Here is a 14,953-nt window from a genome sequence, read left to right on the forward strand (position 1 = left end):
ACCCATCCATCGCCTGCTTGTGCTCTAGCTGAACTAAAGCTCCGTTTCCATCTGGACGCATCCAGAAGGCTCAGAGGCCCTGAACACAAATCTAACCCCCAATCTAACCACAAATCTCGCCCAAATCTTTAAAATGCTGTCTCAGGGAAATATTAGAAAATAGCAGGAATTAGCCATGCTGATACCATGTGGTATAAAAACAAACCTTTTTCTATTTTCTTATCCTTCTCAGCTATTTTATAAATGAATCTTACTTTCCAATTGGAAGAGAAGAGAAAGGTGTAACGCAAGTGGTAGAGCACTTGCCTAGTACACACGAGGACCTCGTTAGGCCAGCCCAAGGGGAAAATGCACATATTTTTCAGTTCTCTAGGTATGCGGGGGACCTTTACGCTACAAACCAACAGGTAGGCGGACAGTTCATAGAGACTTAGCTAGCATCTTGGGAACTCCAATCACCAAGTCCGAACACATGGCTCTGGGAGCACAGGCTAACCCCTGCCTCCCAGGCCCCACACACCCCTTCTCACTTTCCCCAGAAATAAACTAAACAACCACAATGGCAGAACACAGCAGTCACACAGGAACAAAGCCATGAGCCAGGGCACAGCAGTAAAGTCTATGATGAACACAGAAACACAAAGAACAGCAATAAAGAACCGACCTAGGACAGCGTTCGCGACGTCTGAAAACAGCACCCCTTCAGACATCACAGGGACTCCAGACAACCTGCTCAGCTGGCCCAGACCGTGGCAACATGGCCCCATTTCTTGCAGCAGCCAACTTCCTGGCAGAACACGACCCAGACACCGCAGGAGTCTCAGCACTGCTCACTGGCTTTCTGACCAGAGACTTAGTCACACCCAGTGACTCTTCCTAAAAGGAGATCTTGGGCATATGCAAGAAGAAATCTCTGAAAGATTCGCGCTAACATTTGGCTAAAGAAATTTGGGCTCAAAGAGCTCCTTCCACTTCCTGCAGGTGCCTGAAGGTCCTGAGCTGCCATGAAGAGCTCAGATGGCCTACATCCCACACCAGGTTTCTAGCAAAGCCCCGGCCACAGCTTTCTGCAGTAGACATGACCCTCGGCAGAGCTGGGGGCGGGGCTTAGCACTCCTCTGCCTGTCTCCTTTGAAAAGCCAGGGGAAGGGACACTAGCAGCATCCTCTGGGGTTCACTGCCCGCCTGCCTTCCCACGTAGCTGGGGAGCTGGGGCAACAGGCACCTTCCCTTCCCTGAAAACCAAAGGAGCTGCATTTTCCCCAACACTGGGTACCCCGAAACACAAAATGACCTAGAGCGCAGGGACCTGCTGGTGGACAGAGGAAGGGGACTCAGCAAGGAGAGCATGCTTCCTCCTAACCTGACGTCCTCTGTTGTCACAGCCAGTCACAGCTGCAGGACGGCACACTGGCCAGGCACTTCCGGCCCATTGAGGTGCCTGCTGCACACCTGCCCAGCCACAGAACCCTGTGATCAGACAGACGCTTACTCCAAAGTCTAGCACACGGCAGACGGTGGTCTAGTGATGGACAGCTTCTCGGAGTGGACCAGGGTCACGTCAAGAGACGTGGGATGGGGAGAGAATGACCCACAGTGGAGCGTCCCTACAGGCCCGGCATCTGAGAGGGTAGGCTGAAGCAGCGCCCTGACCGGTTCAGGCCCTCATGTCACAGGTGGGGAAACAGACCTAGCAACACCAAGTGCCTTAGCCAAAGTCATGTCCACGGCTGGCGGCAGAGCAGCGGCCAGCACCCAGTCTTGGACTCTAAGGGAACAGGAGCTACACCTGCCCCGGGCATTCCCAGAGAGCTCTCACATGGGTCACCGGAAGGGACAAAGCTATCTGGAGAGGCAGGACTCGAAATCAGATGGAATGACTTCAAACTCTAGCTCTGCCACTTGAGTGACTGTATGAGCTGTAGGTGGACGACAGTGTCTGGGTTTATGTGTCAATCACAGGACCACTTGAGTGACTGTATGAACTGTAGGTAAACGACAGTGTCTGAATTTATGTGTCAATCACAGGTCCACCTGAGTGACTGCATGAGCTGTGGGTAGACGACAGCGTCTGGGTTTATGTGTCATCCACAGGACTAGGAGATCTAGCAAGTGGACAGAGCTGCACCTGGCTCTAAGGAGGGCCCTGAGCCGCTGCCTTCCTCACAAACAGGGCACCAGCCATACTGAGCCCAGAAGTGCATACAGAGTCTGCCACCCCAGGGCCAGTGCCCGGCAGTCAGGTTACCTTTGGGCATGATCTGGTGCATGGCAACTGAGAGGAAGAAGATGGAGTCGCTGTAGTAGGTCCCCGAGCCAGCACTGAAGTGCTTCTGCATGGCCTCCACGATGGGGAAGAGCTTGTCTGTCAGCACAGCAACATCATGGAAGATGACCTGGAGCGGGGAGCAGGAAAACCCCAAGAGTTAGCCAATCGGCTGAGTTCTAGACATCAGAACACACCTGAGCCCAGGAGGCAGACACAGGGTGGAGCCAAGATCTCTGAGGAGCTAAGGGGGTGGGGGAGGGCAATGACGAGGGGGTCCAGGCAGCTCAGGGGCTGGCTATGACAGGGACACTGTCGAGGACAGGACAGGGACAGGTCAGGAACTGTACAGGGGAGGGCGGGCGGGGCCCAGCTCCCGGGTGTGGATAGCGGCCACGCCATCAGGAGACAGGTCAGGAGAGGGCACTGAGACACTCTCAAAGCGCTGACTCCATGCCTATTTCCCGTCCCCACTGCCCAAGGCTCTGCCCAGCTTTCGGAGCCTCTGGTCATGTGCCCAGCCCTGCATCGCTGGTCCCCCCCCAGTGGTTCTGCTTTTGTCTAGAATTCTAAGATTTCTTACTCCCTCTAAACTGTATTCCTTCCGTTCAGGTTTACTTCTGTGCTCAGTCTCTTTCAACTTTTAAAACACGACTGAGCTTAGTTCAGCCAGGATGACAGCTCACTCCTAAGAGTTCTAGCACTCAAGAGGCTGAGGCAGAAGGATTACTCCAAGTTCAAGGCCAGCCTGTGCTACAGAACAGGACCCTGTCTCAGACCAGCAAGAAACCCAATTTAGTTCATCACATCTTTTTGCTCCCTAAAGTCGGATCCGTTCAACTTTAAATCCTGCAGCTGACTGTAAAAGCTTTGTTAAGATTTCTTGATGTTTTCCTTCCAAGGTGATGTTTGCCTTCATTCCTTTTCCGGCCATTCTTTTTCTCTGGTCTCTCAGCTAGGCCAGCTCTTGCTATTTCTCAACTCTAATCCCATATTACATCTCTCTCCCACACCTCCCTGTAGCCTCTGGCGCTGCTGCCCTGTGGCTTCCCTGCATGGTTGACTTCATCCCCTCAGAACATCCCCTGTTGCACCTCCGTCATTTTCCAGTTACACAGATTTGTATCTCTCTTCTTAGCTTCAAAACCTCCAAAGTTCCCTTGCCTCGGGTCCAAATCCCCAGCAAGGCCTGCAACAGCGGCAGCTCTTAGCGCTGCCGCCCCCCCACCCCCACCCCTCACAACTGAGCAAAACTGATCCACCACCCTCACAGCCGCCCCTGTATGTCCTGTGTCCTTATAAACCTCCATTGCTCTTCCGCCCCCACCCCCACCCCGTGTGTGGCACTCCGTCTCCCAGTCTCCTCCCAGCTTTCTCACCTCCCATGATGCTCCAGGCTCCTCCTGCACCCCATTTCACATGGGGCTTCACTGGCTCTGAGCGTTTCTTGCCCTCTAACAGCTGGCCACATTCAGGCCAGGCCGCTGACACAGGCTTGCCCCCTGAAGGAACCACACTGGGGCAAGAGCCTCAGGCTCTTCGTGGGTGACACAGGATGGCAACATTTACCCTTGTGGTGACCACTAGGGTTCCTGGGGACAAGCTCCCCACTCAGGGCTGCTCAGCTGCTCTCCCCTCTCAGCCTCGCAGCCTGCCTCAGCCTGTGCCCAGTCCCCTGAATCTCTCCCCACAGATCAGTTATCCATCAGTCATGGGCAGCTTTCCCAGCATACCCTCCCTACACCTCCAAGTCATCACTGGGGGCTGAGTCAGGCAAGATGCTGAAAGAGGACTCTCAAGAAGCAGACAGCTCCACATTCACCAAAGAGGAAAAGGAACGGGAACAGGCCTGTGGGGTGTGTGTGTGTGTGTGTGTGTGTGTGTGTGTGTGTGTGTGTGTGTGTGTTAGGGGAATATACACGGGATGTGGGCAGGGCCTGCCTCAGCCACAGCCAAGTGCAGAGAGGCAAAGAACTGTCGCAGCCCATTTACCCCCCACCAGCCTCCTATCACTGAAGCTTCCAAGGCAACGACTGTATCCCATCGGCATTAATAGATTTATAAGGACACGCTGGACGCAGTACATTTGTTCCAAGAGCTGGACTGCTTAGCCCGCTCCAATGAATATTTCAGATAATAAATCTACTTAAAGGAAAATGAATATATTCCATGGATATACTCATACAGCAGGAAGCTAGCCACAGACACCAACTGTGAATCAAAACGCCCAGTCCTCCTCAGACAGCATCAGCCTGGACACCATGGAGCACCCGGTCGGTCCAGTGCAGGCCCCAGTGCCCGGCTGAGGGCTGCAAAGCCCCACCTCAAGCGCTAAGGAAAAACTGCCACAGAGCCTAGGGGACCGGGGGTGTCACGTGCTGGCTACTGAAGGCGGTGGGTCAGCCAGCGAGGGTCAGAACGCGGCTTCTGCCAGTGCAAGCCTGTGGTTCACAGGGAGGCGGCAGACGACAAACGTCGGGTCACCACTGGCAACTTGTGTCACTTTATTTACATACACACATTTGAAAACTTCAAACCCTATTAATTACAGAACATTACCCACACTCAGCCTAAAAGCTTCTCCCTCAAGTCCATCACATGACTCAACAGCAATGCGGGGACACTGACCGAGTCCCCAGAGTGTACCACTTCTGGTGTGCAGGACGGAGCCCAGTCTGAGCTCCTGAAGAAGCTGCTGGAAGTGGCCCTGCCCACGACTTACCACACGCACAGCAGCCAGGCAGGCGGCTTTCTAGCCAGCCGTATCAGACACCGTGGCCACTCACTAATTTCCTCTTCTCGGTGATACTTCAAGGGTTTGTTCCTAACAATATCTCACAACAATAACTACTCAGTCGTCCATCTACCTACCGGGAATAATGACTAATCTGTGTTAAGTCCCTTTGCCTCCTTTTATCTTTAATGAATTACGTTAAGAGACACAAATCTAAATTCAGTAAAGACAAAGAATTCTTAGACTAAGAGTCCTCCAAGAGCTTGTTGTTCAGAATGAAGTATGTATAAAGAAAACACTGTGACCGTAGGGGCTCTAGGAAAAGGACTCAGAAAGGATGGTGTTCCGGGGCAGGGGGTGTCTGGCCTCACTCTACCACATAAGAAAATCACATTCTTATCACTTCCAGCCTTGAAAGCCAGCACAGCCGCCACAGCTGATCCTGTGCCAGGCAGGAGCAGACACTCTCACTGGCACAGAGGGCCAGAGGAGCCGGGCCACAGCTCCTGGAAACACTCCCCGAGGACCTAAAGCATCCCAAGCCCTTAGCTCAAATGAGGAAAACTCATTTATTGACTGACAAACCCACTGGGAGCCAGACTCGGCTCGAGCCCAGGAGGTAGGTAATGAGCCGGCCCTGGGCACAGGAAGACGTGGTTTCCAGGAAACCCTGAGGCTGCCAGAAGAGCGGGCAGATGGCAGGGCCAGTCAGCCAGAGGCAGCATGGGAGGAGGTTATCCACAAACTAGGGGAAGAGCAATGATACCACAACCGAGCCTGGTGCAGAGACAGCAACCATCCCCCGCGGGAATGACGGGCATGTCGCCACTGTCCAGAGGGTTCATATCCAGCATGGGGAGGATGCTGCAGCAGCAGCTAGACTCTGCCATCACCAGAACTGGCCACCCACGGGGACAAGCAAACAACACTGCCCTAGTCTGCACCTTGTAGCAGTGAGGAGCACGTGACCAAAGTGACTCGGGGAGGAAAGGGTTCATTTCATCTTACAGGTCACAGCCCACCATCAAGGATAGATGCCGGGCAGGAACTCAGGACAGGAGCTTGAAACAGCAGCCACAGACGAAAGCTCCGTTCTGGCTTGCTAGCCTTGGGCTGCTCAGCTACATCTCTCACAGCCCAGACTCACATGCACATTTCACAGTGGGCCAGGCCCTCCCTATCAACTAGCAATCATGAAAATTCTCCCGCAGACATGCCCACCGGTCCACAGGATGGAGGCACTCCTCAGTGGAGATTCCTTCTTCCCCGGTATGTCTAGGTTTGTGTTAAGTTGACAAAACTAGGCAACACAATCCCACAACATTACCACGTCACAGGCCCCAATCTGGTCTGGAATCTCTCCGGTGATGTGGAGTCAGTTCTTCCAGAGACTCAAGAGACGGAGGCATCACTAGTAAATCACAGTCCTAGAGTCAATGGCAGAATGCTCTAGGCGCTTGACTACCCCGGCAAAATACTCCACCACGCTAACATGTCCAGAGAACGGGAGTCCTGGCAGACGCTCCCCCGGCCTCTGATAAGGCCCAAAGCGGTGCTTGGTAAGCACAGATGACGTCACCGCCGCTTTCAGCACAGCTAGAATGCTTTTTCATGCAGGAATCTCCAGATACCAGACCCAAGACACCGTAGGCAGGAACCGCAGCTACCCGGCCCTTCAGTGTCCTAGACAGGCTGAAGAAGTGACAGATCCCATCCTGTATGCTCAGCCTACCCACTGAGCTTCCCTGGGCCAGGCCCAGCCCAGGCTGTACTGCTGAACAAAGGGGGCTCCCTGGGACCATCAGTTCAGTCAAATCAGTGAGTCTAGGTTCAGTGAGAAACCCTGTCTAAAAGTAAGGTGAGCTGACTGACGGGGATACCTGACACCAACCCTAGGCTTCCACACACCCACACACACGTGTGCATATGCCCATGTCTGTCTGTCTGTCTGTCTGTCTGTCTCTCTCTCTCTCTCTCTCTCTCTCTCACACACACACACACACACACACACACACACACACGAGAGAGAGAGAGAGAGAGAGAGAGAGAGAGAGAGAGAGAGAGAGAGAGACAGAGAGACAGAGAGAGACAGAGAGAGACAGAGAGAGACAGAGAGACAGAGACAGAGAGACAGAGAGAATCAACCCCACCCCAGGTACATTAAACACTGTCCTAAAGGAGTCTTAATGGATCAGGAAAAGCCACTATGGGATACGGACTCCACAGCGGGAAATAATCTTTCTCCCGGCCAGTCCCTGCTGACAGCCTTCCCTTTCCCAGAAGGCCACCTGGGATGACATGAAGCAGACAGGTAGGTCTTTCCTGGTGACAGGCACTGGACACATTCCCAAAGAGAAGCTGCTTTCCCTCTGACCGTTAACCTTTCCTGAAGAGATGTGAACGCCTACTCACCCCAAGCAGGGCACCCACAATAGACCAAAGTGAAGATCCGCCCAAGCCCAGCTTGCTGAACCAGGCATTCACTGTGCCTCCTGACAGGACACGGTGAGCAGCTACCTAAAGGAGCATGGGTGACCCCAAAGCAGCCGCGTCTCCCAGAGCTAGTGCGAAGACTTCCCACAGCTGCGTGAATGGAGCCCCCTTTCAGCCAGCCTTCCACACTAAATGGACTAACACTTCCCCAAACCATGAGCAACGGGGGCAGAATTACCTACAGCTGGGGGGGCGGGGGATGCCAGTGAGTGGCTGAGTCTTGGCAAGAGTCCAGTGGCCCTCCCCACTCCCTCCTCTTATAAGGCCTGGTTTTGAGGGTCACCCGCAAGTAGTCACAACTGTTTCTGGTGAAGATGGTTATGTTGGGGGCGGGGGGGGGGCGGGGGGGGGGAGACGGGAGATGGGATGGGGAGGGCAGGTCCCCCATTATCCTCCGGGACACTCTTCAGAACAAATGGGGGAATAGCACAACAGAATGACTCCCCCTGAGGGTTGTGGGTAGGGGAAGGGGGCCCCAACACAGGCTGGTGTCCCCACAATACCCACCACCCAGGGCTAGCCAGTTCCCCAAATGCATGACTAATCTTCGAGAGCTCAGTAGTCGATTCCAACAAGAGCTGGAGGAAAAATGATTTTCTGAAGAAAAAACAGACCTCATTGATTGGCTTATTTCTACGTGGGAAGAAAAATGTGCTAACCAACTCCTCCAGTCCCACAGACAGAGCAAGCACCTGCATACCTCAGAGTCTCTGCAGGCCACCTCCTTCGGATCTTTTCATTTAGGTATCAAAGTATATGATGCTGAGATCTCTTCTTCACCACAAAATGTAGCTAAGAGCCCGCACCCCAATAACACAGATGCACCACACACATTTTCGCATCACATGCACACAATCTGCTCCGGCCACAGAACTAGCAGCCTCGTTTTCTCCAGAACACCTATCGCCACCTGACACGTCCATTTTTTACATGTTCAGTCATTTATTCCCACCCCGCCGCTCCCGGCCAGGCTACAGGGACTGTGAAGGGGACCCTGTCGGTCAGTCTGCTGTTCCCTGCTCCGGTCAGCAAAGCACATCACGTACACAGGGGCTCGGTAAATGCTGAGAATCTGCTGACATTGTGAGGAAGAATGAGCAAAGGAACGGGCAGAAATCCTGAGTCCAGACAGGAGAGACACCCTGACACCCCAAGACACAACAGCGGCCACGCAGGACGTGCTCCCGGAAAACCCAAGAAAATGGCAGCTCTGTTCTAGTCCCGCCTACTGGTCAGGATGCTGTCTGGTAAATCTTATATCCGACCTGTGAGCTGCTTCAGGGTGACTGGGCCTGGTTCTTAGAAGTTATTTCTAAAATCCTATCAGAGGTGTGTCTGCCTGGACCAGGGAGCGATGGCTGTGTGAGTGACAGCTGGAGAGAGCAGATCCCTGACCTCCCCGTCTTTACTCTCTAACGAGTCCCCCAACACCGTCCGTCACGCACAGCTATATGCGGCCCTCTCCAATAACTTTAACTTTGGACACAAAGGCCCCTGGGAGGAGAGAACCAAGGCCTGCCTTTGTTAGCTGTAAATGGAGAAGGTAACAGTGAATAGATTTTACGAGAAAAGAAATGAAGCACACCGTGACACACACACACACACACACACACACACACACACACACCCGAACCCCCATGTGACTTTTACCACTTCTGCAAGATTTCCTCCATGAACGTAACTCGGCCTGACAGAGGTGCAGGCGGCTGGAGAGAATCAGAGCCCACTCATCTAATTTCTAAAGGCACCTCAAAGAGCTGTTCTCAGGGCCTGCTTCCCTCCCTCGCAGTTCAAGAGTGCGAGCCCTGTCCCGGCCCTCACGGTGTGGTCCAGTCAGGACACACACCTGTCTGCCCCCGCACCCGTTTCTCCTCGTACTTCTGCACCATCGGCCATTCCCAGGAAGTCCTGGGAGAGAACCAACCTTTTAGCAGGTTTTATCCCCACACTCAGAACCTCCCCCCCTTTTTGACAAGGGCAAGGAGAACTATAACCCAAAAAGAGATGGGTCTTGGGGATGATGGGTAACTGAAAGTCAAACCACCACCAGGGAACCATATGTCTCCAACGAAGCTGACAGCTCCGAGTGCTGCCCTGAAGAGTCTTCAGCTTCAGTGGGCACGGGCTCTCACCAGGGGCCTGGCTAGCTTAGAAACCATGTGCACTGACCCCAGAGAGTCGAATCAGGATCTGGGATGAGGCTGGGGAATTCACTTATATACCACCCCACATGATCCTGGTACAGAGACCCCAGTCACCTTGAGAAGGAAGGTGGCAGCGGAGCCTCTCTGCCTGGTGCCACACACAGACAAACGCAACTCTAGAAATCATGCTGCAGGGAGGTAACCGTCAAACACTAAAGCATCCAGAGCCAATGGCCACGGTGCCAAGGAGGCCCAGAAACCATTGCATGTGAGGAGCGGGTATAGGCTGCTGACCAGTGCCAGCACCCTGCACCTAGCTGCAAGCTCAGATCCTGCCCTCTGCCCAATACCACCTCTCAGTGGGGCTCCTCTGCCTGCCCACTCCTGACCTGCCTGCATACTGGACAGCTCATTCATCTGCTTTCTGTCGAACAGTCGTGAAATGAAACCTAACCCTACGCCACTTCTCTCAGGTAACAGTGTGGACAGCTTTAGTCACTTTAAATCTTCGTTCTCCACAGACTGTAAGCTCCACTAGGTCAGGACACTCTGTCTGTCTGTCTGTCTGTCTGTCTACTTCTTCCCTTCACCGAGAAACCAGGCTCCTTGTCAGTGCCTGGCACACAAAGCCCCCAGTCAATACTGGCTGTTACGTTGTTGAGAGCAGAAAAATGGATGCGGTTGCACACCGATCAAGAAGAGCAGAATCCATCCCCTTGTCTCCAGGGCTGGCTGCAACCCCAAGCTTTCCTCTGTCACTATAAATCTGCCTTCGCCAATGCCGCTGGCCTCTGAGCACATCCCTCAGGCTTTGGGAAAGCAGTCCAGTTAGCTGAGCACAGGTGCTCTGTGGTTCAGGGAGGAGACGGCAGTCGTGGGGAGCCCTAGATCACTGCCTCTGTCAAGCCAGGTCCCCACCCAGGCCGGCTGGTCTCTGAAGGCTCCTTCCTAGCAGCCTGTGGCTAATGTAACGACAAGATCAAAGGGGGTGACATGGACACGGTGTGTCACACCAGCCATTGTTGGTGTGGTCAGACTTCGGTGGTCGGTTCAGGAAGGGAGCTGGCATGAAGTTACTCTTCAGATATGAGCTTCACCAGGAGAGAGCCTTGTGATCAGAGAAGCCATCATCAGGCCTTCAGATGGGAGAGTATTTTAAAAAAAAAAAAAAAAAAAAAGGCAGTCCATTCGATCAGAGACGATATGATGGGACCTTAAAGGAAAGGAAGGTTCTCCCTTAAAATCTAAAAGGGAACTTGATTAAGAGGGATGGCAATCACGTGACAGTCGTGTTGGGCAGGATGGCACAGGCAGACCAGGAGAAGAGTCTTCAGGAAAATTCTCTAAAAAAGGAAAATATCTGAGTTTTATATTTTTTTCAGGGAGGCAAGAAGTTTCACACCATGTATTCACTCTAGGACATCCTATGTGACAAGGATGAGCCAGTAACTGGGTGAGATCATAAATTTACAAGCTATGGAGACACAAAGCAAAAGGGTTCACAGCTCACACCTGAAAGGGGAGGGTTCACAGCTCCCATCTTAAAGGGGAGGGTTCACAGCTCACACCTCAAAGGGGAGGGTTCACAGCTCACACCTCAAAGGGGAGGGTTCACAGCTCACACCTTAAAGGGGAGGGTTCACAGCTCACACCTCAAAGGGGAGGGTTCACAGCTCACACCTCAAAGGGGAGGGTTCACAGCTCACACCTCAAAGGGGAGGGTTCACAGCTCACACCTCAAAGGGGAGGGTTCACAGCTCACACCTCAAAGGGGAGGGTTCACAGCTCACACCTGAAAGGGGAGGGTTCACAGCTCACACCTCAAAGGGGAGGGTTCACAGCTCACACCTCAAAGGGGAGGGTTCACAGCTCACACCTCAAAGGGGAGGGTTCACAGCTCACACCTCAAAGGGGAGGGTTCACAGCTCACACCTGAAAGGGGAGGGTTCACAGCTCACACCTCAAAGGGGAGGGTTCACAGCTCACGCCTCAAAGGGGAGGGTTCACAGCTCACACCTCAAAGGGGAGGGTTCACAGCTCACGCCTCAAAGGGGAGGGTTCACAGCTCACGCCTCAAAGGGGAGGGTTCATAGCTCACACCTCAAAGGGGAGGGTTCACAGCTCACACCTTAAAGGGGAGGGTTCACAGCTCACACCTTAAAGGGGAGGGTTCACAGCTCACACCTTAAAGGGGAGGGTTCATAGCTCACACCTTAAAGGGGAGGGTTCACAGCTCACACCTCAAAGGGGAGGGCTCACAGCTCACACCTTAAAGGGGAGGGTTCACAGCTCACACCTTAAAAGGGAGGGTTCACAGCTCACATCTTAAAGGGGAGGGTTCACAGCTCACATCTTAAAGGGGAGGGTTTACAGCTCACACCTTAAAGGGGAGGCCAACAATGTAACACTACCACCTCAACCCTCTGGATTCAGACAGTATGACAGGTTCACAATGGTGTGTGGGCTTGAGTGAAGCATGGCAGATTTCCACCGCAGTATACAGTGGCGTCTCCAAGCCACACAGTGCATTGCATCAGTGACAGATTTAGCTTTTGCTAGTACAGAAAAAAAAAAAAAAAAAGGTTTCTGGGCTACACGCTGCTAGATGGAAGCATAGACCCACTGCTTCCCAGAGTTGGTGGTGAGCCTGGTTCCCAGAGCTGGCAGTAAATGTATCACCACCATGTCGGGAAGCTGAGGTGGGTGAAGCCAGCAGCCAAAGCTGCCATTTCAGTCCTAGTAATGCTGCAATTTAAAGCAATAGATTCACAATAAGGCAGATTCAGATGGAACAAGACTTTAAATGGTTTGCAGTGTGTGTAAAAATGTACATAGGCTTGGGAGAGAGAAGAAAATGAATATAGACAGTTATATAAAGAAATAATTAAAAAAAATAAAGTCTTTAAAGAGATAGTAAAGGTAGAATAAAAATAAGCCACGTTAAAAAGATGGATAATACACAGAGGATCTGGATTGTGTTGTCTTTGGGATTTTTAACTGCAGAAAGACATTTGATTGTAAAAGCTGCTGAATTAAATCAATATGTATATTTTAAAGATATCTTGATTTCAAAATCTATGTCTAAGGACATGTTGCTTTGGAAAAGAGGTTCTGCTTTTGTTTCCACAGAAGATGAGAACCTGTGGATTGCTTCCAGACTAATATGGTTTGACTAGCCAAAACACCCTGAAAGGTCTCCGATGACACCATGGCCCAGATGATCCAACATCCAGAACGGTTTCAAGGCAACTGGTTCAGACTACTCCAGTCAAGACTTGACCATAGCCGGGCAGTGGTGGCACACGCCTTTAATCCCAGCACTCGGGAGGCAGAGGCAGGCGGATCTCTGTGAGTTCAAGGCCAGCCTGGACTACCCTGTGAGTTCCAGGAAAAGGCACAAAGCTACACAGAGAAACCCTGTCTCGAAAAACCAAAAAAAAAAAAAAAAAAAAAAAAAAAAAAGACTTGACCATAATTCTTAGTTTTCTCAGGACCCCCATAGGAATCCAGCGCCCTCTATTAGCCTAGAAAACTATGCCCACATTCCAAAAAAATGGATTATGGATGCTTGTCTTTGTTTAGGTTGTTGGTTACAAATTGGTTTTTTTCAGTTTTTTTTTTTTTTTTTTTTTTTTTAAGATTTATTTATTATGTATACAGTGTTCTGCCTGCATGCCAGAAGAGGGCACCAGATCCCATTACAGATGGTTGTGAGTCACCATGTGGTTGCTGGGAATTGAACTCAGGACTGGAAAAACAGCCAGTGCTCTTAACCTCTGAGCCATTGCTCCAGCCCACAAATTGTTATTGGTCATAGTCAATAACATTCTAAAAGAAGAAAGGGGGATATGATATGGAAATATAGGATAGATATGATAGGATAAAAGAGTGGATTGTTGAACCAATTTTAAAGAGCAACTTGCTTAAAACGTTTTACAGTGGTATAGATTTTAATTTACTGATGCAAATTTAAAGTTAATTTTGTTATACTATATGTATTTTTACTCTTGCTTAAGGTATTATGTTTGTACTGCTCATTTGAAATTGTAATGAATAATTAAGAAATACATATTAATAATTAGTCTTCTATGATAGTCAAACTTACAGTCATGTTAAGTTTTCTAGGTATACATAGATATAATTCAATTAGGTGGGTAATCTTCAAACACTTCAAAGACCTACAGAATATGCCATTTAAAATGTTTTAAGAACTTTGACTTTCTGGACATTGAGACATGTCTGCTCCTGGCAGCACCAATTTACTTCAGAGAAGATAATGGGCATTGAAGAAACTCATTATAGAGTTTGCTTTTTTTGTGGCAAAAGTTAGCCACTGGGCAAAAAAGTGCCCCCGAGTTGTTGTATAAACTAGACATGTAGGACCCATAGGAAGGTGACCACTGAACTTTGCAAGGCAAAATGGTCCTTCAGGTTCCTGCTTTGCAGAGGAAACTGCCCGACATTCTATAGGACACAGAGAGAAGTGACTGAGAGACTCTAGGCCTGTGGGCTGAAGATGGATGCCCCAACATTGCAGAAGAGCTTTGGGTGACTGTCCAGGCCGTCAGTGTCTCTGTCATTATAGATTTTTGGAAGTTGCTCACAATGCTCTTCCTGTTTACTTAGATAATATTATATCCTTCTGAGGTCCTTGATGTAGTTGAAGACTAGATAGTTATAATTTTCCTTAGTTATGATAAAAGATAACTTAGATATGAAACTTTAGACTTACAAATATAGGATAGAGTATTTTCTTTAATTTTACAAAATACAAATAGACTAGATTGTAACTGTAACTCTTGCTTGATCACTGTTCTATTATATGTAATTTTACTATGTTGACGTTAAAACCTTCCTTTTAAATAGGAAGAAAAGGGGAAGTGATGGATGATATCACTCTGTATGCTGTGAATGTGTTGCTCTGATTGGTTGATAAAGAAAATGCTAATTGGCCAGTAGCCAGGCAGGAAATATAGGTGGGATAAGCAGACAAGGAGAATTCTGGGAAGAAGTCTGGGCCAGAAGACTCCAGCCTGCTGTCTAGGGAGCAGCATGTAATGGCACAAGGTAAAGCCACAGAACATGTGGCGACAAATAGATTAACAGAAATGGGCTGAGTTTAAGTGTAAGGGCTAGTCAATAATAAGACTGAGCTAATGGCTAAGCAGTTAAAATTAATATGAGCCTGTGTGTGTCTATTTGGGTCCAAGCGGCTGCGAGTCGTAGGTGGGAGAGATTTGTCCCAACCACAGGGCCCAGGTGGGACACAAGAAAACTTCCAGCTACACTTCCACATCAATTTAATCAAGAAAATGC

At 50.6% G+C, this 14,953-nt stretch overlaps 1 protein-coding gene across 1 annotated transcript in view; it reads right to left on the reverse strand.

The window, feature by feature from the left end:
- The window catches only part of Xxylt1 (xyloside xylosyltransferase 1), a 147,190-nt gene that overhangs the window by 111,535 nt on the left and 20,702 nt on the right, over window positions 1-14,953 (reverse strand). The window contains exon 2 of the mRNA XM_015993311.3: window positions 2,249-2,396. Coding sequence (XP_015848797.2) covers window positions 2,249-2,396 — 148 coding nt within the window. The remainder of the gene's footprint in view (window positions 1-2,248; window positions 2,397-14,953) is intronic.

The sequence above is a fragment of the Peromyscus maniculatus genome, chromosome 12, assembly GCF_049852395.1.
Source record: "Peromyscus maniculatus bairdii isolate BWxNUB_F1_BW_parent chromosome 12, HU_Pman_BW_mat_3.1, whole genome shotgun sequence".
Lineage (NCBI taxonomy): Eukaryota > Metazoa > Chordata > Mammalia > Rodentia > Cricetidae > Peromyscus > Peromyscus maniculatus.